The sequence below is a fragment of the Cottoperca gobio genome, chromosome 14 (assembly GCF_900634415.1).
Source record: "Cottoperca gobio chromosome 14, fCotGob3.1, whole genome shotgun sequence".
In the NCBI taxonomy this organism is placed as follows: domain Eukaryota; kingdom Metazoa; phylum Chordata; class Actinopteri; order Perciformes; family Bovichtidae; genus Cottoperca; species Cottoperca gobio.
In genome coordinates, this window is record NC_041368.1 from 15,936,522 (window position 1) to 15,958,456 (window position 21,935).

Below are 21,935 nucleotides of genomic sequence, written 5' to 3' on the forward strand. Positions count from 1 at the left end.
GAGTCTAATAGGCTTCACTCTTATCTCTCTCGCTGTAAATCAATCACTTTTATTTTTTTTTAACCAAGGTCTTGTTTTATAGTCATGCCGGTTTGTATGAGAGTGCGGTGCACCACTGCTATGTGAAACTTGGTCTAAATAGTCATCATTAAACTTTATTTTCTTTACCCCGACCTTTAACCAACCTTTGATTTACTCCCCTCCCTTCTCCTTCTATAATAATCAATGATTTTCTCTTTTCTTTTCTTTTTTACTTTGTTTCTTATTTAGTCATGGATATTCAGGCTATTTTGTAGCTAAACACTTAAGATTGCATTCTCTTCATACATCTGTCTCTCTGTCCTTCTTACTCAAGCTGTACTGTTGATCCAATGAGGTAAGTTTCCCATATCAAACATGGCGTATCCCCAGGTGTTGATGCCTAAATTAACAGTCAAGATCCCAATGATGTTCAGCATGAAGCCAGCTTTCACCTGAAGGGACAGACAGTGACGTTCTGATCAGTATACAGTATGAGTATAAAGTTAAAAAAAACATACGTGCAGGTCTTGAAAAGTGTTAAAAAGCAATGAATTTAGTCTCCTCCAAGGCCTTAGCAGGTGTTACGATGTAAGGAGATGTTATAGACCTATACACTAAAATCAAAGACTTAAAAAATATCTTCTAAAAAACCTAAAAGTCTAGTTGTCTGTCCTGCATCAATGTTTCTCTCCAGTCTATGTGAAGGACACTTCCCTCCTCCTACCATCTCCTTTTAATGTATATCCTCTCACCTTTGCTCACATGAATGATTGAGGTAACACTGATTGTGTATCACGTCTATGAATCTCACCATGTCTATGACTTTGAGTTTTCCAAAAGCGAAGGCGATGGCGTTGGGTGGTGTGGCCACAGGCAGCATGAAGGCCAGAGAGGCGGCGATGGTGCAGGGCAGCATCACGTACAGCGGGTGTATTTTAATAGCTACGGCCTATGATAAGAAACAGAGCACAGTTAAATACATGGAGAAGCTGTGTGTTAATCTGTCTGTGCATGTGGACATCTGTTTACCATTGACGCCAGGATGGGCAGGAACAGGGTGGTGGTGGCTGTGTTGCTGGAGCACTCGGTGAACGTCGCCACCAGCAGGCTGAGCACCAACGAGATAGCGTAGGGTGGAATTTGCTCCAGAGGGGACAAAATATCTCCCAGCCACTTGGACAGACCTGACTCCTGTAAACAAATGTTTCAGGCAGAAATGACGTGAAACACAGAAGTGCAGGAACGCCTCACATTTGAAAAGCGGTAACCAGAATAAACTTTTACAACATAAATTAACAAGTAATTGGTTATAAAAACTAACATTCACTAGCGGATCAATCAATTAGATGGTTTGGATGTTTTGAAGTGGGGTTGTATGAGGTACTTACACATATTCAGTGTATTACCTACAGTAGATGGCCCACGCCCAGTTTAGAGAAATAGACATGAGTACCAGCACAGAAGCTAAGCAAAGTATTGTTGTGAACAGGGGCAGCAGCAAAACGTCTTTTAGCCACCTGAAAAAAGGCCCACCTATAGAAATCGTACAGTGTACGCTATATTTAGAATATTTTCACCTCTTTACCAGACCCTTTCCAACAGGGAACAGAAGCCCTCTTATGCTTACCCCTATGCTCTCACCAAAGCCACCGGACTCCATTAAAAAAACTGTTATTTTACCTTGTAGAACACACGAGTTGCTTATCTACGGTTGCCTCAATCGGTTAGTCGGTTTCGGTTTCTGTTATTGTGTGACTTTGGTGTTTTAAACAGTTAGTTCAGATTCACTAAAGTCACAAATTTTTAAAAACTAACTAACCTTTCCAAGCCGCGGTAGACAAGTAACTTCTGTGTTCAGCGCAGTGAAATTATTGCTTTTGTCAATGGAGTCTTGAAGAGAGCATAGATGGATATAACGGTTTCAGTTCCCTGTTGTAAAAGCTTTCTGGTCAAGTTAAAGCAGTGAAAATACTCTAAATATAGTGTACACTTAAACTGATATTGATTTTTTTTTAGGTGGCTAAAACAGGTCTTACTGTGGCCCCCGTCCACAGCAGTACATTGCTGAGCTGTTTCTCCAAACTGGGGGCGTGCCGCCTGCCCTCTGCTGTGCACTGATCTTATACACTATCCATACTTGACACTATGGATAAGTACTTCTTTCAACCCCACTTCAAAACATTTGAACTATCCCTTTAAAAAGGAGAAAACACAGTGTTCATGGGTGTTTACTTCACTGCCAGCAGCCAGAGCAAAGCCTCCTCCCAGCAGCAGGATGATGTTCCAGGGCATTCGCTCATGGACCACCTGCCAGTTCAGCAGAGTTGGGGGAGCGTTCACCTTCTCACCTACGAGACCCAGTTGAAGTGTGAACATGAACATTAATTAGTTTTAAAAAGCAGTGTCATATCCACTGGGTAATCATCACCCAGTGCTCGGATGATCTGAAATGTAGGTCACACGAACATCATTAAAGCATACACTGTAGTATTTTGTATTATTATGGATTTGTGTAATTAGTGGATCATTCTACCTTTGTCGTTGTCACCATAGCTTCCACACTTGGGCATCTGGGAGGGGATGATGAAGAAGAGCATCGACATTAAGATAGCCACGGTTCCATCTGACACAAACCTGAGGGTCACAAGACAACATTATGTTTATGTTTAGTGTGTTTGTTGGGGACTGCAGATTTAGTGCTCAGCAGCAGTAAAGTGCATGTTCATAATGATTAAGGAACATGTCACAGATCAGACTTTATTTTGTTCTTTTCTTGGGATTTGTTGACAATAAAAAATAATATAGAATATCACCACACTTACTGTTTAAAGTCATACCCAAAAAAAGTAAAGAAAGTGAAATACTCACGGTCCGCTCTGATTGAAGAGCACTGTGGCCCAGCCGTCTATGAAGCCCGGCTCCCTGGTGAACCACATGACTACCAGCAGAACAAAGATGGTGAGCACCCCCCACTCAGCAAACTTCATGGGGCCCAGCTTTTTGTACTCCTGCCTCATCACCGTGTACGCCTCCTTATCTCTGTCGTTTTTCACACCGCAGCCAAATGACTTCTTCAGGCTGAGGAGAAAAGTACAAAGTGCAAAGATGCCGCGGGTCGCTCAACAAATCAAAGAAATGTTTGACGATTTATAAGCATGGACTAAGTTCAGAGAGCTGGTTAAACTTTAAGGTTGAGCAAACCATGGATTTATGGCACTTATTCACTTGGGTTACCAAGTTTCTTTATTGAAAATGTACCTCAACCCTAACCCTACCTCATGGAGTCATGTTGAAGCAGCCTGAGAATAAAGGTGTTGCTGAGTGGTGTGTGTGTCCTGACGCTGTGCTATCGCTTACTTGAAAGCAGCAGCAAAAATAAATAGCCTGATTTGTCTCTGATAATGGCTTGGGCCCTTTTACTGCACCTTGTACCATAAAGCTTATCCAGCAGCAGTAGTGTAAGCACAATATTAACATGTGGGAAATCAGTAGAGCTGGTAAACTAACATCATAATAAAACCCATGACAGATAACTGGCTGCCTGTGTAACGGTAGTTAGTAACACAGTAGACCTTTTGTCAGCGCAGATGTTTGATGTTAAGACATGGACATGTGTTACTAATAATATTAATAATAGCTCTGCTCTGTTCAAGTGTTTGGCTTTGTATCAATTTACAAAGTTAAAAATGTGTTTAATAAAACTTCAACCATAACCTGTGAGAAAATATGTTTCCCTCAAAACCTTATTGATAATGACGTTTAGTTTTATGTGAACATGATTTTGTATGAGACAGTGTTGAACGAGATTGACATAATTAATAAGTGAGCTTTACAGGTGCTGGTTGGTGAATTTTGTTATCTTCTGACAGAGCAAGGCTAGCTGTTTCCCTCAGTTTCCAGTCTTTGTGCTAAGCTAGGCTAACAGGCTGCTGCCTTGTAAGTGGGACAATATTTTATAGTTGGCCATTTTAAACATGCTGACTGTACGAGGGTGAAGTTGTCTTACTTGAAGCCCAGGAACATAAACTGAAGCCAGAAATAGGTCAACACCAGCATGAGCACCATGTTGGGAAAAGCAAAGGCAAACCAGCTGGCAAAGTTGATCACATCCCCGTTCGCAGGGAAGAGCCTTCACAAAAGATGAGAAAGAAGGAGAGGTGAGAGGAGGAACAGTGGAGTTAAGCAGCTCAAATAATATCCCCCTGTGTTTATAAATGCCTTACTTGTCGATTTGACCCTTGAGGATGATGTTAGGGGTTGTGCCAGTGAGCGTGGCCGTGCCTCCGATGCTTGCAGAGTAACACACACTCAGACTCATCCCTTTGGTCAGGAGCGCGTACTTCTCATCCATGGCTTGTCTCTTGGACTCCTGCAGTGACTCTGGACTACAGTCATGTTCACCTGGAGCCCGAGACATTCAGTGACTTAAAGTTATTGGGAAGGTTTCATTTCACAATTTCTCAGAACAATTTACAAAACAGCAACAAATGCACAATGCCTAGGTCTTATAATGGTAGGAAAAACCCTCTGTTTATTCTGGCATTATGTTGGCGACATTCTTATATGAACAAAAATGCATGTGAACACAACTACGGGCAATATCGAGGTCAGCAAAAATGATCGAAGTCATGTCCATATATCGTACGATAAGTCCATAATGTAATCATCGTGACAGGTCTAGATCTAGTGAAGTATTAAACACTAAATACGCTCTACCTATCATGTGTATATTTCAGATTTTGAATGTATCTGTACTGTCACTTTTATATGAATAACTGAAGGGATCCTATTAATTATTATTTGCCTCATTATCTTATTTTCTTAAGTTATGGAAAAGGTCATCTATCTAGAAGACATTTTTACTTACACACTCTGTCCTCCAGCTCAGCCTTGGTGTCAGGCTGTTTCTCGTCCACCATTTCCTGTTTACTTTGACTGATCTCGAGCTCAAACGCGGGGTTGTCCTCAGCTGCAGCCAGGAAATCTCGTTCGTCCGCCCGGGCCTCTGTGGCCTTTAGCTGCTCCAGCACGGCCTGGGCGATGGGCAGCATCATGGCTGTTGTGGCCGTGTTGCTGATCCACATGGACAGGAAGGATGAGACGATCATGAAGCCCATCATTAACCTGTGAGGGGAGTGAAAGGAAATATGATCATAAGTAGAAGGTTGTACTGGTGATCAGATCTGTTGTGTTTTCTGGTTTTGCAGTTTTTGTAATTGAGTTAGTCAGAGCAGATTGGGCTTTTTCGGGAGGGATAATTAAAGAGACAGAGGATAAATGCACGTATATTCAGACAGACAGTGTTTTTTGAACATTAAAGCATGTACCAAATGAACCTGAACATGAGCATTACATGTCCCCTTTAAGTTTCAGTGAATTGATTTAATGACTTGTGAGATGTAGTTGTTGTTCTGGAGACGCATCATGTAATAAGAAGTGCCGAATGGAGGATTTGTTTAATGACTTGAGCATGTCTGACATGTATTATCACTTTAAATAAATCTGATTAAAATTATTAATCAGTCAAGACTATAGAGATCCTTGTAGGCACCGTTGACCCTTTGCTAACATCTTTCTCTTTGCAGTCTGATATAGTGTACACAGGTGAGCTGTAGCACAAGGCTTTCTTACAGGGCCGGACGAACGCCGACCAGCAGCAGAACTCGGAGAGCGATGCGTTTATGAAGGCCCCAGGACTCCACTGCGATGGCCACCAACAGGCCACCGATGAACAGCATGTTCGAGTCTTTCAGATACTCAATACTGACCTGAAACAAATCGCACAGACACTGACTTCAGCAGAGGAATCATGTACAAACATGTACAAATCAAGTGTTTGAATTGTGAACACGCTGTCCCTACATAATGTATCATCCCATTTCTTTTACGAGCAATAAAAGTATATAAAGGGAATTGTGGGACAATATTATCTCTTTTCCTTTTTTAAAGGATGATCTAGTGTACCTTATGCTAAAGGAACTGAAAAGGAAGAATTGAAGCAAGCACCTTTCCTTAGCATCTAGAGAATGCAACCAGCTCTTATCATTGCGGCCACTTGGATACTTGCGGCTCATTTCACTCAGTCAGGAACCTTCCTAAGCAAAAAGACTATTCTACCGCAGCCCACTTAGTGTTGTCCCATTATGAAACATTGCTCTATGCACTGTCAAGGACGACTCGTAACACCTTGCAAAAAGCTACGTAGAATTATAACGAAACCTTAGAAATACTAAATATCTTTCCACCAAAATGTCTAAGAACCTTTTTGTCATAAGCAGCAGTATTTCCCTGCAGGTATCAGAAGGTGGCACATAATAAAGCACAAAATAGTAAATAAGGACTGTACATCTGCCGCCTTCATGATGCCCATCATGGGGAAGAGGATGACTGGCAGTAGGGCAGTCACAGCCAGAGGCATGCACTCTGTGCACCAGTACAGAGCCATGAGGATGATCGCATAACCACATCTGGCTTCCTGTCAACACACACACACACACACACACACACACACACACACACACACACACACACACACACACATGGACACTTGGGTCAGAAGAAATTGGCCGTGAAGTAGAAGTGTTCAGGACAAATCCTCTAAATGAGAAGTGACGAACACCACGTCATTATCGCAGCATTTTGGCATTTTACATCTGAAATATGATGAGATATTCAAAGATACAGATGTTTGACAAAGTCACGCACACATAAACATAGACGGACACACACTTTTAGAGTTCGTACAGTATTTCTCGTCCTTTGTCTTATCTCCGACCTCTCTTTAAAAGGCAATAAGACTTTCCACATGCAGATAGCAGCAAACCTTGATCATAATACAAACAGCTTGTCGAGCTCTTGTCTCACAAGATAATTCTTTATGGTTACTCCGTAAAAATCACAAAGACTGTTTAAACTACCCGACACAAAACTTTCCATCCGCCTCACAAGTTTAATCCATACAAAACTTAAAGTTAAAACAGCAAGTTGAGGTTTTACGGGGGTTATGTGACGGACTATTTCTTAGCAAGAGGCAGTTACCAGGCAACCATGAGTTAGCTGCAATGACAAAACCCACTGAAAAGTCTGGCACGTAAACACATCGTAAGCACAACTTGTCATTGTCACTCTTTGTTTTTTGTACAGATTAAACAAATAAGATATTACGTTTTAATTAGTGAGCTTTGGGAATCTTGTAGGTCTTTTATTTTTTTATTACTTTGGCTAAATCTGGCTAGCTGTTTCCACCCGTGTCCAGTCTTTATGCTAAGCTAACCTGAAGACTACTTTCTGTAGCTTCATATTTAGCGGACAGACATGAGTGTGGTTTCAATTTTGTCATGAACATTTCAAACTATTCCTTTAATGATCATAACTATTATTATTGTTTATTATTAGTCCACCAAACTAAGTGTGTACATGTGTTTTTGCACCTTTCCATAGTTTAAATGGTCCTGCAGTAAAAAATAAAAAACTCAGATAAAACTTTACTCACTAACTTGAGATGAAATGTATTGTGGAAACATTTTTCAAATCTAGGATGCAGCCATCTTTTGCATTTACCTCACCTTCGTCTCTCATTCATCATAAAGTAACAGAGCCTTAAATACAGTCAATGAATGAAGACAAGCAGATCAACATGCTGATGAATGAAGTTGTCCATTTGCACACAATAGGTTACATGGGTCACGGTTTCATAAGGTGACTGTTTTCAACTTATCATGTTGGGAATTTGGCCCTGCAGACTTTATCTTTCTTTAGGATTAGAAAGATTGTAGACCTGATGAGCTACAGAACAAATAATCTATATTCATGTATTGTTAGTTATACCGTAGATGTATGTTCTCAATATTCCCTTTATCATTTGAATGACAAACCTTTATGGCTTCCACTAATAAGTGTAATGCTACATTACTAAAACATGGGCATTAAAGTGGAAAAACTGTCTGAATACTTTTATATTTTAGGGTTTTAAGTAATTATTTAAAGCCATGTGATTGTAGAATAGTTTAAAGAATTATGATGGCATTTTATTCATAAAAACACTTGTGAGTCTCCTTGATTTTGCCAACTGAGCTGCACATTAGGTCTTAAAATACAATATTAGAGCCAGATTAGTAGTTGCAACAATAAAAGCACCTAAAACTTTGTACCAATATGTAATAACTGTTTGGAAGGAGTTGCCACTCAAAGAGCATAATAATAAGATAAGCATGATGAATGAGTGCTTTTGTTTCAATAATGTAGCCAGTGTTTCTCAAATAGGAGTACTTTTGAGTACTTTTTGTTTTTGAAATGTTAATTTAAAAAACATCAGCCATGTGTTCTGATGTTGAATGACAAAAACTAAGAAATACATATTTGTGGAAACATTGCAGCAATACAGCTGAATACAGAGGAAATAAATGTTTTGCAGTGGTCAGGGTATACTTGGCTGAAATAATAGGGAGTACATTAGTTAAAAAAAGTTAGAGAAACACTGATCTAACTCTCTGACATGTGCAGTGCATTTAAGAAAGACATAAGGAGAAAAAAGAGGCACAACTAGGGAACAAACACCTTTCTTAACAGTCAAACCCACCACAGCTGTTACCTGCATTATACTCTTGTTTTAAACACTTGTAATGTTTATTCAGTCAAGACAAACACAGATTTAAACCATCCACTTAATTAAAAAGTTACCTCCATGCACACACACTCACCGATGTAGGGATGATGAGTGGCAGGGGAAGCAGTATGAGCGGAGTAACAACGATGATGATGTAGTTTCTGTGGTACCACAGCCACCTAAACCAGCTAGCCATGATTCTCCTGACAGAATAACTAACTAAACCAGAGGAGAAAAAACCATCCACAAGGTATCTCAAGACTCAAAAATATTAAATAAACCAATCACCAATGTTTAGATGAGCATAACACATACAGTACGTGCCTCGCAGAGACCCACTGAGGTAATGAGACTAATATGCCTGCAACCAGACCCTTTGTATATGTAGAAGCATATCAAACATTAACTCAACACCCAATAGATCCCAATCCATGGCAGAGGACCAGACGAGGCTATTGGGTAGGTCATATTAAAGGTAGAGAGAGGTGGAGAGACTGACAGATGAAGGGAAAGATAGTTTTATCACCTAAAGGACGTAAGCTTTGTCGAGTTTGTAGCCAAAGGTCAGGGTCAGTGCCTGTGCAGCTGAGTTGAAGGAAAGGATACATGCAGCTACTCCTTTTTAGGAATTCTTAAAAGTGACCCTAGTTTTGATAATATATGATGCTTGTTTTAATGTATTTGTTTTTGATGCCCTTTGAATCCAGTCTGCTACAAGGTCGACAAAAGCTGAACTTTTAGTTATAACTTGATTCAAGAAACACCACTACTGTAGTACAAATATCTCATAACTCTGTTGTAAACTGTGTCGTAAGTAGAGAACGGTCTGACATGTACTGTCAGCCTGTGTGAGAGAAATAAAACATTCTTCCTTGAAAGAAAAGTTGAAGTTATAATCGATACGCTTTTTCTTTTCACTACAATTAATGGTGTTGCTACTCCAACCTTACTTAGTCTGGTATGAGACTGCTAGCTTATGGTGGCTAAAATGTTAGCAAACTATATTTCTGTGTAACTGTCATTGCTTGGTGGGTTTGCTGGTTTTATTACTCTTCCCTATGTGTGCTACTGTTATGGTTTGGTTTTTGCAGTAGTGTTATTACACTTACAGTAGTCTTACTTTAAATGAATAGTTTGATACATCCGACAGCCTGTAGCTTAGCACAGAGCCCGGAAACAGCTATCTTGGCTCTGTAGACGGTAACATGATACACCTAACAGCACTTTTAAACTCACTTGTTGACACTTTATATCTTGTTTGTTTAATACATACATAAAGTCAAAGTATAAAAATGAGAATCTTCTATTTGAAAAAAACACCTTCAAAGAACTGCAGTCTTGTTTACGTGTTGTAGCATGTTTGCTAACAAGCTAGTCCATGAAATGATGAAATCAATGAAATGACCCTAAAACTTTGACCCAAAAAGCAACACAGAGTCCATCTTTACAGCTGGGTTACTGACTCAAATCAGGAACTCATATATGTTACAACACGTCTGGAAACCAATAAAGAGCAACATAAGATTTACATTTTTAACTATTCTTAATAAACGTGTCACTGTAGTATTATATGATCTTACGCAACTCAAGGAAATCACTGAGATCTCTCTGTTGTTTTATGACTTATTCCTACACTTCATATGTGAGATAAGGCCAAGGAAAAGCTTCAATTAAGTCATAAAAACACTATCTACCATGTGCTTATATTGTTTTACGAAAGCAACACATCTTAGTGGCTGGAGTTAATTGAGTAAATAGTTTTACATATCCTACATTAGCACTTGTCTTTCAAAGTAGGCTATTACAGTGATTTAGAAGTCTTTCAATTACTATTAATGGTATTTATAAAGATAGCTCAGTATGCAACAATAACTGATAAGAGAGTTGCTTTTAACATTTCAACAGGAAAAAACGAAGTAGAGACAACTTTGCTCCTGACTGAATAATTGGTAAGTGAAATGTTATCCCTCAAATTAAAGCATAAGACTGAGCTGCACACTGTGTTAATGTGCAGCTTTTATATCATGCAATGTTCTATAAGCAAAAGCTCAAAGGTTTGGCAATCATTTTGTACTGAAAGCCAGCCTCCTATTCGTCATAAACATCTTTTAATTGGTATATAACTCATTAACAGACAAAAGTTATGGAGAGAAGATGCGTTTAAAATATTTTATTTATATCTATATCTTTTACTCGTCTGTTACAGGTTGTAATAATTCATTACTTATTAAAGTTACAATCTTCCGCATGGAGTTTCTCCAATCCCTGTTAGTGTCTCACCATCATACATACTGATATAATAAAGATTATGTTGCACCAATTTAGTTTAGGAGGAAAGAAACCCTGATGATGTCCACTTTTATGGAAATACAGTAGTACATTGCTGGAGTACTCGCTTAAAGACTATATATATTTCAGCTTCAGGGCTTGGTATGTACTAACCAAAAACAGACATTACAGACATTTCTTTGCTTTTCACTGTGTGTTTCTTTTAAATAACCGTGTACCATTTTATGTCTTATTAATTGACAAGTATTAAAGATATGGCACTGTTAGTATTCTCAACAACTGATTCAATTCCCACTTAGAAAGCAAAGTCCACATGGTCTGCTAACCTGCCCTCACCAGTTTCCACTGAACAAATACATGTTTAAACACCACTGACTTCCATCCTTATTTGGAAATGCTTCAATTTGAGTGTAGAGGAAAGCTAAATTACCAACGCTCTTTAACTCTTTGACTAAACAAGATCTTTCAATGTTTAACAGAGGGATGAGGAAGTGATAACATTGTTATCTGTCCCCATGGTGGTGATGTGTTGGTTTCAGCCTCTACGTCTCTCCATGGTGCTGAATCTGATCATCAACAATCTTAGTCCACAATAACAATAATAACAATTGGTCATAGTCCGCAATAAAATCTCCTGTTGGTCATAGTCCACAATAAAAGAGCAGGTACTCCACAGATTTAAAACATATATTGTCTTGTTGTGTCTCTTTTTTAACATGCCACTCTAGTTATCAGGGCTAAATTTAGAGGTAGGCATTGTGTTTGCTTTAGGGTTGTTTTTTTACACGCCAGATCAATAAGAGGAAAAAGACTGCCCTGGTTACACAATGTTTGAGCTCAGGAACCTGAAATCAAAACAGCTAAAAGGAATTCAGCCATTAATGATATGTATTGTTTACAACTGTGCTTTTGTCTTCAGTGAAAAAGGTCGATAGCACACTTACGTATGTAGTTTCTAGTCTGTTTTTTAATTTTGCATTTTAACAATTTTCCTAATTAAGATAAAAAGATATCTAAATATATGTTGGGTATTTCTGATCAAATTAAATAATAGTAAGCTGATGTACGCTGTTAAATTTGCCACACAACAGGAAAGTCAATGGGTATATTCTGTGCCTTAAAGTGATCATGTAGATGTCAGGCTGATGTTTCTGGGACAGAGATCAGCCGTCACAGTTTAATGATTATCACAGCCGAGTGTTGACCAATCAGGAAAGCGGACGCCTGGGGGTCAACAGCTTCTGATAAATATCTATTGATCATCTGCACACAATGCTGCACCCCAAAGTGGGACACTCAAACTCATCTGAATAGTTCACTGGTGTAAGGGGTACAGTTGTCTTCTGAATTAAAACTCCACATTTTTTGGTTTGTTTTTTAAAAGTGGGATATTTCGGCATGAAGCCAGCTGTGGCTCTGCTGGGCCTCGTCCTCCTGCTGGACACCACCTTTGCTGCAGAAGGTAAGTCTTCCCGATGGTCTTTTCTAATTGAACCAATCTTAAAGCTAAAGGAAATAAAATACAGGCACACTGAATGCAGATATAGTCAATAAATATTAAAAGTAGAAAGACCGACTAGAAGTATGATGTATGTATTAGTGACATTTTTGACGTATAAAATGTGTGATATTAGTAACAAATTGTACTTTTAGGAATTGTGTGCATTACCTTTATAGTAAATAATTATGTGTTTGCCATGCATTTACCCAAAAGTATCTCTGAACATAAGATGTGACGTTGTATTCTAGATTTATTCTTAATTAAAAAGTGGCTTTTCAGTATCTGTTTAAAGTCTTTTTTAACAGTGTATTTTTCAGAACATGTTGTTTCAGTTTGGTTTTATTTGCAAAATGCAAAACGCATCTGCGTGCGCTGTAACGCCACACAGATGCACGTACACACAAAGAAATAGGCTATGAGAAAAAGTATGTACATTTAAATGGTTGTTGGCGGTGGACGGTAACTGACATTAACTGAAGAACTGTAGCCTATTTAAGTAAATTATTATTTTAAACTTTATTCCACAGCTGTTATTACTATTTACCTTTCAGATTAAAATTTAACAATTTAGTTTGACCCCCTAGACTAAAAGACCTAGTAACTCTAAATAAAGTACATAAAACTAGCAACTCCTACAACTGCTACAAAAAAATTAATTGCATTGATGAATCAGTGCAGTATATTATAATATAATCAGTCAAAGAGGCCTTTATTTCTATAGAGAGAATGTTTGTAATGCAGTGTTTTGAGTATCTGAGTAGTTCTTCTACCTCTATATCAATACAAGTCATTTTACATTGAAACTAAAAACCTGAATTTCCCCAGAGTCCTGTGACGGTCGCTGTAGCATCTTCAACCCGCTGACAAAATGTCAATGTGACTCCATGTGTGTGTACTATGGAAGCTGCTGTGGCGACTTTGACACCTTCTGCCCTAAAAAAAGTGAGTAGAATATTACCATTTCTATGAATAAACTATTTGTATTTTAAGTTTAAGTTCTTGGCTTCTGTAAACGATTCATTTCTACTGAAACATCTCCATGTGACCCAACTTTTGTCTGTTCTGCTCACAGTTGCTCGTGGCGATACCTTTAAGGAAACAGATGAAGTAACAGAAGCAATGACGGCAAATTTTACCGAGAGCACACAAACAACTGTCCCACCAACTTTCAACACAGTCGCCGAAACCACCACTGCCGCTCCCCAACCCACCACCATACAAGGGCCCTCACCACCTGTAGACCTTGATGCAGCAGCGTGCAGCGGTCGACCTTTTGATGCTTTTCTGCAGCTGAAGAACGGGTCGATATATGCATTTAGAGGTCAACCTGGACATCCAAAAGAGTTTCTGTCCTATAAGTATATGTACAGTCTGTTTGTAAACACGCAGCATTCAAATTTGGCGCCGGCTCAATGAGCGAGCGGAGGAAAGAGAGAGAGAGAGCAGCGGTGTTTTGTTTCACAGCGTTTACATTCTAAAGCACAACTAAACACATCCGCACCTTCGCACAACCCTGTGGGAAGGTGTCGCATTTTGAATGAAGTTGTATAAGAAAATGCTGCATATTATACCTTTAAATAAATGTAATTGATTATGGCACTGATGCAAAGCCTATACTTTTCCTCCTAGGTGAATATTTCTTTGAGTTGGATGACAAAGCCGTACTTCCTGGTTACCCAAAACTCATCGAGGATGTGTGGGGGATCTCTGGACCCATAGACGCTGCATTCACACGCATCAACTGCCAGGGAAAATCCTACATCTTTAAGGTAGATTCTTCTAAACTTAAACTATACTTAAGCTGCAGGTGTATTCTGATTACTCTTTGCATGGAAATTAAAGGATAATCAATACTTTTTATGCTCACAAACACTTGGCTGTGAAAAAAAACCAAAGAATGCTTTACACGGTTGATTATTCATTTCATTAACAATGTTTCAGTTCTCAAATCTTCATCAGGCTATAACACTTTTAAATGTATTATTTTAGCATTATTCCCTTTTATTAACCTCACTGCTTTGTGCTTTGTATTTATTCTCCCTCAGGGGAACAAGTACTGGAGGTTTGACGGTGATGTCTTGGATGACGACTATCCGCGAGACATTTCAGTCGGCTTCGATGGCATACCAGATGACATTGAGGCCGCGTTTGCCATACCAGCACCGAGTCACCGTGGCAAAGAGAAAACCTACTTTTTCAAAGGTAATTGTGTAGGGGTATGTGATATTTCTCAGTATTCAAAAACTCCTTGTGCCCAGTTTAAACTGTGATGGGTTGATCCTCCAGGACATGATCAATGAGTGAATGCAGTACTCTGCTTTGGCTCAACTTGCATTTTCAACCAGAATTTTAACAAGCAGTTTTATTTGAGTAGTTTGGGGAAATAAAGCCATAAAGTAATTCATGATTTTAAAAAACATTCAAAAAAACATTTGTGCCGCAGAAATATTTTTATTATATCTTTACTTATTTTGTAGTGGAAGTATATTTACTCAAGTTTTTGTACTTTTGAGGTACTAGTACTTCATTTAAGTAACCACATTTTATGCTACCTTATACTTCAACTCCAATATAATCAACAAATACATTATGATGCCTTATTAAAAAGGTGTTAGTTAAATAATTAACCCAATAACAAAATATATATGATTCTGAACGCCATTCTGCGTAATGATTACTTTTACTTTGGTACTTTGAGTATATTGTGATGCAAATACTTATTTAGGTAAACATTTGAGTGACAGTATCTTGTCTCATTATTTCATACCGATGAAACTTAGTGACTAAAGTTCTAGGTTTATTAATTAATACATGTTGATTGAAAGTTTTTATCTATATAGATCTTTTTCACAGCACAGTAGGAATAGCTCAGGTGGTCTTAATAATATTAATGATAGCATGCCGCTAAATGGAATTCAGGAATCATCAATTTTATTATTTACACCAGTTTTTTTAAACTATTGTGGCATGTTAAAACGTGTTTCTTTCTTTCTTCAGGAGACAAGTATTACCAGTATGCGTTCAAGAACCAGCCTTCCCATGAGGAGTGCGTCCAGATGAGCAGGTCCTCCCCATCTGTGCTGTTCACAAGCTACATGGACCTCTTCTGTGATCAGACATGGGAGGATTTCTTCACAGAGCTCTTTCAAAGCTCCTGTAAGGCTCAGCTTTGTGTTTTCTTGTGTATTTACACGTGTGTTTGTCTCTAATCATCCCTCATTTTTCCTCTTCATTCAGACAGCAGTCACCACACAGGCACTGGTTTCACCAGTCGGGACTGGCAGGGCATCAGCGGCCCTGTAGATGCAGCCATGGTGGGACGAGTTTACCTCAGTTTCAAGCCCACGGCCCCTCCTGCAAAGAGGCGCAGCAGTAGGAGGAGGAGGCCCAGCAACAAGCGTGCACAGCGAAGAAGGCAGAGTCGCCACGTGTTGTTTGATGATTTCTGGGGTTATGATGATTGGTTTGACTACAGCGACTTAAGCGACACCATTGATGAGAGCACGACACAGGAGCACAAAAGCACCCCCATTCAAAATGTGTATTTTTTCAAGAGAGGTATGAATACATGGAGTCAAAGTTAAACTGTTACAGAATGAAAAAGATTATCTTTAATCATGTTTCCTTCTCTTTTTATAATGCCAGATAAATACTACAGAGTGAATCTGCAGAGAAAACATGTGGACACTGCCGAACCTCCTTACCCACGATCCATTGCAAAATACTGGCTGGGCTGCAAGAGTGAAGAGATTCTTGATGCATCGAGGGCAGAGAAGAAATAGGCCAGCTGAGTCCATAAGGAGAAGTTCCCTCTGTGTTTTAACCCTCTAAGTGGCAAGTCTTTAAGTAATTTCAATATGAACTTCTAATAGCTTCTGTTAATTTTGTTGTAAAGCATTTCATTGGAGATAAATGCCGCCGAGGATGTCCCCTCTATGTTTAGGTAATTAGGCTGAAATTCTGTACGATTTAATAAACTTCAGATTTCAGTTCTGCGAGTGCTTCAATATTCCTCTTGTATATGTCATCACATACAAACACACCTAATGCATTCCCTGCTTAGCTATCACAAGTAAATGCATATCCCTAACTTAAACACATTTCTGATCTTAACCCTAATAAATGAATTCCTCAAACAGCCAACAATATTTGGTTCTGACCAATACCTCCAATTCTCATTTCCTTTCACAAATGGTCATACTGGCACGTGTATTCTCTGACCCTGTACATGCACACACTGACCTCTGTTGGACTATATATTAGCCTACATCCCTACAACAATAAAAGGTTGTTGCACTGTGACTCTGTTCTGCTGAAATTAGTTTCTTCAGTCTGTCCAGCAGACACCGTGTGCACCCTCTGCTGGACAAAAGACTGCAAGGACACAAAATTAAAAAGACACACCGTATATCATATAGTCTCATATTTATATGTCAAATCACATAAACTCTGTTATTTATATGAACTACAACAAAATGGTTTATTTTGTGTTTGGCTGTTTGTTGTTCCCATGTATGTTGATCTGTTGCTCTGACATCTGACCTTACTACACATTTTTAATTTGTTCATAAAGAATATCTTATATATTTTTGTTGGCATTTAGTTTGATTTTGGTTTGTAATCTAGTCAAATAGCTTGAGTAATTTTTAATTTATTAAAATGATATCAATGCCTCTCTTTCACTGGACACTGTCAACACAGTGATATGTTTTTTAAGCTACCAAAGATCACCGTTCATACAGCTGCATGTTTACTTCCTTTACCGTGTTTATATATTACATTACTGTTACAAAGAAACTATTAGTAACATGTTAATATCCATGTAGTCTAACAAGACCTGGACATCCCTGAGGAAATCCCTTCCGGTTTCCAGTATGAAATATGTTTCCTTTATGTTACCGAAGTACTTACTAAAGTATAAAAAAACCGATGGTAGAGTTTAACTCTAATATTTCCACGTCGCTTTGTAGACATTGAACCGGCAACAAAAAGGCACCGCTGGGATTCGAACCCAGGATCTCCTGTTTACTAGACAGGCGCTTTAACCAACTAAGCCACGGCACCACGTGACGACGAGGCCGGCAGTAGACAATATATATAAAACTCACACAGAGTATATATTAAAATGTTTTATTTGTAAAGCACATGAAATACACTACAATATGTAGATAACTATAGGATACCTGAATAGTTCTACACAATTAATTCACATAAGGAAGTCCTTTCATCATTGCAATCGCACAATAAATACTCTATTACAGCTAAGCCTATTTACAATGTGGTCTTAAATACGTAGCCTACTCTTCTTCCCTCTTATTGTATCAGTCAACCCAAAAGATAATCAATCATTGCTGCAGAAATGTCCAATTCCGACATTTTAAAGTCGCCCAGCTCCTGAAAGCACATATCGGACAAGTCGTCCGTGGATTCGTCGGTGCTGCAGAAGCTCTGCTGACTCTGGATGTTCTCTTTGGGTGCAGGATGTCCTACTGAAGCGCAGCGGCTACCTGCAGGTTGGGATCCCTGTGCATCTCCGAGGAAAGCCTCAAAGTCCTCCGTCAAATCCCATTCACTGAGCTCGCTGTGTGGGAACAAATTGCAGTAATCGGTATGAAAGTATGGGGTTTGGTAGTCCTGTGTAACTTCCGGTCCATGCGGGTAGCACGATGTAGCTTGGTCGGCGGCGACAGGGGATGTAGGTGCGGGCAGTGACGTTGTCTGACCCCCCGGGATGGTTGAGAGCCTGGTGGACTGAGGTAGACAGGGAGCAGGGTAGCCTGGTGGGCACGGCAGGCTGGGGTAATGAGGGAAAGAAGGAGCCAACTGTGGGAAAGGTGGACTGGGACTTTGAGTGTAGGAGAACTGATGCAGGTAGTCTGCAGAGGGTTTGTGAACCTCTCTAGTTGCTTTCTTGCTCTTGAAATAGCGCGCGCGTCGATTTTGAAACCAGACCTGTTGAAGATAATGAAATGTGGTTATTTGTATGGTACATTGGGGCGATATCCAAAGTTACGCATGTGAAGTCTGTTAAGCACGTGTCATACCTGAATTTTAGACTCAGGTAGCCCGGTTATAGATGCAAGAGACTCCTTCCTTTTAATGTCCGGGTACTGTGTGACAGAGAAGGCTCTCTCCAGCTCGCTCAGCTGCACCTTGCTGAAAGTTGTGCGCTTCCGGCGGCGCTGAGTGTCCGAGCGCGTCCTGTGGGGAACATAATGATGCGCTAGACGGAAAGGACGAAACATCAAAGTTTTAATAAGCTTTTCTGACCTCTCAATTATAATTAAACATACAGCAGGTACAGACATTAACTTTGGAGATGGGTAAAGCGACTTGAGGAAATTATTTATACGTCAAATCCGCTGATCTTTAAGCAACACAAATAAAATGCAATACTGTATTTTAAATCTACAACTGGTTCCCTAAAACAGTTTTTAAAAAGTGTTAACAAAATAAAGGTCAGTTACTTACCTCTGCTGGAGTCATGTACGTAATTGTCGTTGTTGTTCATATCCAGACATGAAGCGGGCCAATAATGTCCCGAGTAAAACGTGTTCATATCAGAAACATGACCGCCAGTAAAATCCAACCCGAATGCCATGTTCCTCTGTAGAGTTCAAACACAAAGTAATATCGAGTCCTCAAGAACTCTCCTCGACACTGATGATCACACAGGATACCAGAGGGTTTTATACTTTGCTTGACGGACACAGAACGACCCCCCCTGACACCCCACCCTCCTGCACATCTCAGTGGATATTGTCAAGCCTTACAAACGCGTGCCTTTGATGTGTTACACACCTATTAACGGCTGTCCGGCTAATAGGTGTCTGTTTGATCCCAGGTGACCCATTAATGTGCCCATTTCCCCTCGACGACAAGCTCTATCCTGCAGGAGCGTGAAGTCCAGCAACACTGAGATATTCTGGTAAATATCTGCGCATAAAAGCCTAAAACATTTCCAAAACCACTCACACCAGTTCAGTTTGTGCATGGGGAAATGGAAGAATGGAAAATGGCAATATTTTTGTGCAATTTCTAAGTGTATATGTAGGCCTAAAAGCACTGGGTTTAGATTACATGTCTTTGATTTTCATACCTCCAAAGTAATGTATTAATTTATAGTGTTCTCCATAATATATCTAAAAACTAAAATACATTTGAACTCGGTTACACAAGGATAATAACATGGCGGGATAAGTAACACAATCGCACTTTTTGACACTTCAGTCTGTGGAACATCCTCTGCTCTACAGCTCGCTGCCTCCTGGTGCGCATCAGAGGAAGAAACACACAGTGTGTGGATAGTGGAAGTGTATTGAAGAAGCTGCCGGAGTGTGAGGCTTCAGTCAACTATAAAGTGTCGAGGTGACAAATCGGGCTACTTTTTCTCCTTCCTGGTCGGTTGTGTTTCCAGCGATCGAGACATCAAAACACCGGATAACGCACAGTCCAATGCACAGCCAGTTCCCAGGTTAGTGCCAGACTCACAGTGTATGGGCCATTAGAAACATCATTTACATTTTTAAACATAACAGGCTCAGAAGGGAAAAAAACTAGGCATGGAAATGTATTCAATTTAAATGTGTATTTTGCTTTTCAGAATTATTTCAAATAACTATAATGGCATGCCAAGCATTGCTTCTCATGTATGGTGAGCACGTGATGATGGAAATGATTTTGGAGCCATAACAATCTAAAGATTAGACATTCACCGACATGATTGGCTCACATTAGCAGTGAAGTATTCCACATTGGCTCCTGCTCTTTACGAACAATGGACCATTAAGATCATAACTCAATCCATCGCTGGCCGTCACATGATTTACATTAAGACAAGATGTCGATACCAAAAATAGATGGGCCGTCGAAACAGGGTCACGTGCTGCCAGAGCCCTCGTGACCCCTGACACTGAACATGTTAAAACAGAAACATGGAGTAACGTTTTTATGGTTTATAAACCTCAAATCTGAATAAGTAATCTGTAGCATTTCCCAGTTTTAAAGCTTGTAACGATTTGTAATAGCCTATATTTATATTTATATTTATATTTATATTTATATTTATATTTATATTTATATTTATATTTATATACGTAGGCTATTTTAGTTGGCCTATAGTTTATAGTTTACGGTATGCTATTTCTTACACAAGGACAGTGAGAGATTAAAAGAAGCCACTAGATGGCAACATTAGACCGTTTAATAGGGATAGATTCAGAAACACATAATGACAATCTATCTAACTATCTATCTATCTTTGTATTTATATATCGTAAATAGCCTGTTTGGATGGACTTTTATCATAGTCTTACTTCCCTCTTCCAAGTCAATAACATTTTAATTAACTCCAATATGGAGACTTTATTCCACACTAGCCTTCATTTTACATAAACAATTATTCAATGAATATAAATTAATACTAAAAAAATAAATGAGGCTCAATGAAGCTTTCCAGCACATATTTCCTCTGTAATAAGAATACAGGTTGTGTAACACTACTTTTGCTATATGCTGCAAACATTGGATTTCTGGGATGTACGTATTATATCTGATTAGTAATGAACTTTGCCGTCCAATGTTATAAGAATGTGATAGGCCTATACATAAGCTACGCAGGTACAGTATGGTAAAATCCAAAATACAGACATGTGACAAATTAAAGAAAAAAAACAGAATAAGATGAAGGAGAAATATAACAGTGTAATGGTGACTAAACACAACAAACTGTCATTAAAATACATTTATCTGCAAATTAGTTTGTGCCATTATTTAGTTTTTATGTTGGAATGTGATTTTAGATTATATACTTTAATATTAACTAATTTGACTAAAATGTCTTGGGTGAAATCACAAACAGACATAATGGCCTGTTTATATACATTTCTCCTTTCCACTCACACATTTCTTGCTCACGCAGTGACGTTCTTCATCTCATTTTGAGTTTCCAGCCACCAAACTGTATATTCCTGACCTCTCCATAAAAAAAACACTCACAATACACAAACTGTCCCTTTCTCTGTGTGTCTGAATGCTTCAGTTTATACCTCACTAACTCAGGTGTGCACACAGAGAAACGCTGGTCTTCTGTATCCACACTCCTCTCTAAGAAATCAGGATTGACACTCAGGTGTGAATGACACTGTGCCCTCCTCTCCCTCACCGGACATCCTCGCTCCTTCCCTCACAATACACAAACCCCATTCCTCAGCACGCTGTTTGATGTGGAAACCCCTTCCACATTTCCTCTCAACCTGAGAGATATTTGGGCCTAATCACATGTGCTGCATGACTGAGGTGAGGGGGTTACTACCTGCGTCGTGTCACGTGTGTAAACTCTTTCTGGATCTCAATAGAAGCTGAGTGTGACTCAGATAAAATAACCTCAGACTCTTTAGGGAAGGCAGGGAAAGCAGGGCACATGATTTAGTAAAGCTATAGTTGCAAAATTAATATCATGATAAATGATCAGTGACGAAAACATAAACTTGGCATGTAATAAGAGTGTTGACACGTGCT

General features: G+C 39.2%; 3 protein-coding genes and 1 non-coding gene across 4 annotated transcripts; 1 reads left to right on the forward strand and 3 right to left on the reverse strand.

Moving 5' to 3' along the window:
- Positions 1-350: 350 nt before the first annotated feature.
- Positions 351-8,834, reverse strand: slc13a2 (solute carrier family 13 member 2). The gene is made up of 12 exons (XM_029448001.1): positions 8,721-8,834; positions 6,368-6,496; positions 5,653-5,789; positions 4,885-5,145; positions 4,245-4,406; positions 4,028-4,150; positions 2,890-3,099; positions 2,555-2,655; positions 2,254-2,369; positions 1,051-1,212; positions 833-970; positions 351-473 (listed from the first exon to the last, which is right to left on the reverse strand). Exons 1-12 carry the CDS (start codon positions 8,820-8,822, stop codon positions 351-353), a joined length of 1,764 nt encoding a protein of 587 aa, XP_029303861.1. The 5' UTR covers positions 8,823-8,834.
- A 3,479-nt stretch (positions 8,835-12,313) lies between these two features.
- On the forward strand, positions 12,314-16,198 carry vtnb (vitronectin b). Its single transcript, XM_029448624.1, has 8 exons — positions 12,314-12,377; positions 13,242-13,358; positions 13,489-13,737; positions 14,046-14,185; positions 14,462-14,618; positions 15,414-15,572; positions 15,654-15,974; positions 16,062-16,198. Exons 1-8 carry the CDS (start codon positions 12,314-12,316, stop codon positions 16,196-16,198), a joined length of 1,344 nt encoding a protein of 447 aa, XP_029304484.1.
- Positions 16,199-17,406: 1,208 nt separating this feature from the next.
- trnat-agu (transfer RNA threonine (anticodon AGU)) lies at positions 17,407-17,480 on the reverse strand. Its single transcript has one exon. It is a non-coding gene; the product is annotated as a tRNA-Thr (tRNA).
- A 52-nt stretch (positions 17,481-17,532) lies between these two features.
- LOC115019219 (homeobox protein SEBOX-like) lies at positions 17,533-18,944 on the reverse strand. The gene is made up of 3 exons (XM_029448667.1): positions 18,888-18,944; positions 18,461-18,639; positions 17,533-18,368 (listed from the first exon to the last, which is right to left on the reverse strand). The coding sequence occupies exons 1-3, from the start codon at positions 18,925-18,927 to the stop codon at positions 17,742-17,744; spliced, it is 846 nt and encodes a 281-aa protein (XP_029304527.1). The 5' UTR covers positions 18,928-18,944; the 3' UTR covers positions 17,533-17,741.
- Between the last annotated feature and the right edge of the window lie 2,991 nt (positions 18,945-21,935).

Coding starts and splice junctions, on each gene's coding strand:
- slc13a2 (XM_029448001.1), bottom strand. CDS start 8,822: ATGGCTAGCTGGTTTAGGTGGCTGTGGTACCACAGAAACTACATCATC. Junction 971..1,050: donor TGCCCATCCTGGCGTCAATG/GTAAACAGATGT, acceptor TTCTTATCATAG/GCCGTAGCTATTAAAATACA. Junction 474..832: donor AACTCAAAGTCATAGACATG/GTGAGATTCATA, acceptor CTGTCCCTTCAG/GTGAAAGCTGGCTTCATGCT.
- vtnb (XM_029448624.1), top strand. CDS start 12,314: ATGAAGCCAGCTGTGGCTCTGCTGGGCCTCGTCCTCCTGCTGGACACC. Junction 13,738..14,045: donor GTCGATATATGCATTTAGAG/GTCAACCTGGAC, acceptor TTTTCCTCCTAG/GTGAATATTTCTTTGAGTTG. Junction 15,975..16,061: donor TGTGTATTTTTTCAAGAGAG/GTATGAATACAT, acceptor TTATAATGCCAG/ATAAATACTACAGAGTGAAT.
- LOC115019219 (XM_029448667.1), bottom strand. CDS start 18,927: ATGAACAACAACGACAATTACGTACATGACTCCAGCAGAG. Junction 18,640..18,887: donor CGTACATGACTCCAGCAGAG/GTAAGTAACTGA, acceptor CTTTCCGTCTAG/CGCATCATTATGTTCCCCAC. Junction 18,369..18,460: donor TACCTGAGTCTAAAATTCAG/GTATGACACGTG, acceptor TATCTTCAACAG/GTCTGGTTTCAAAATCGACG.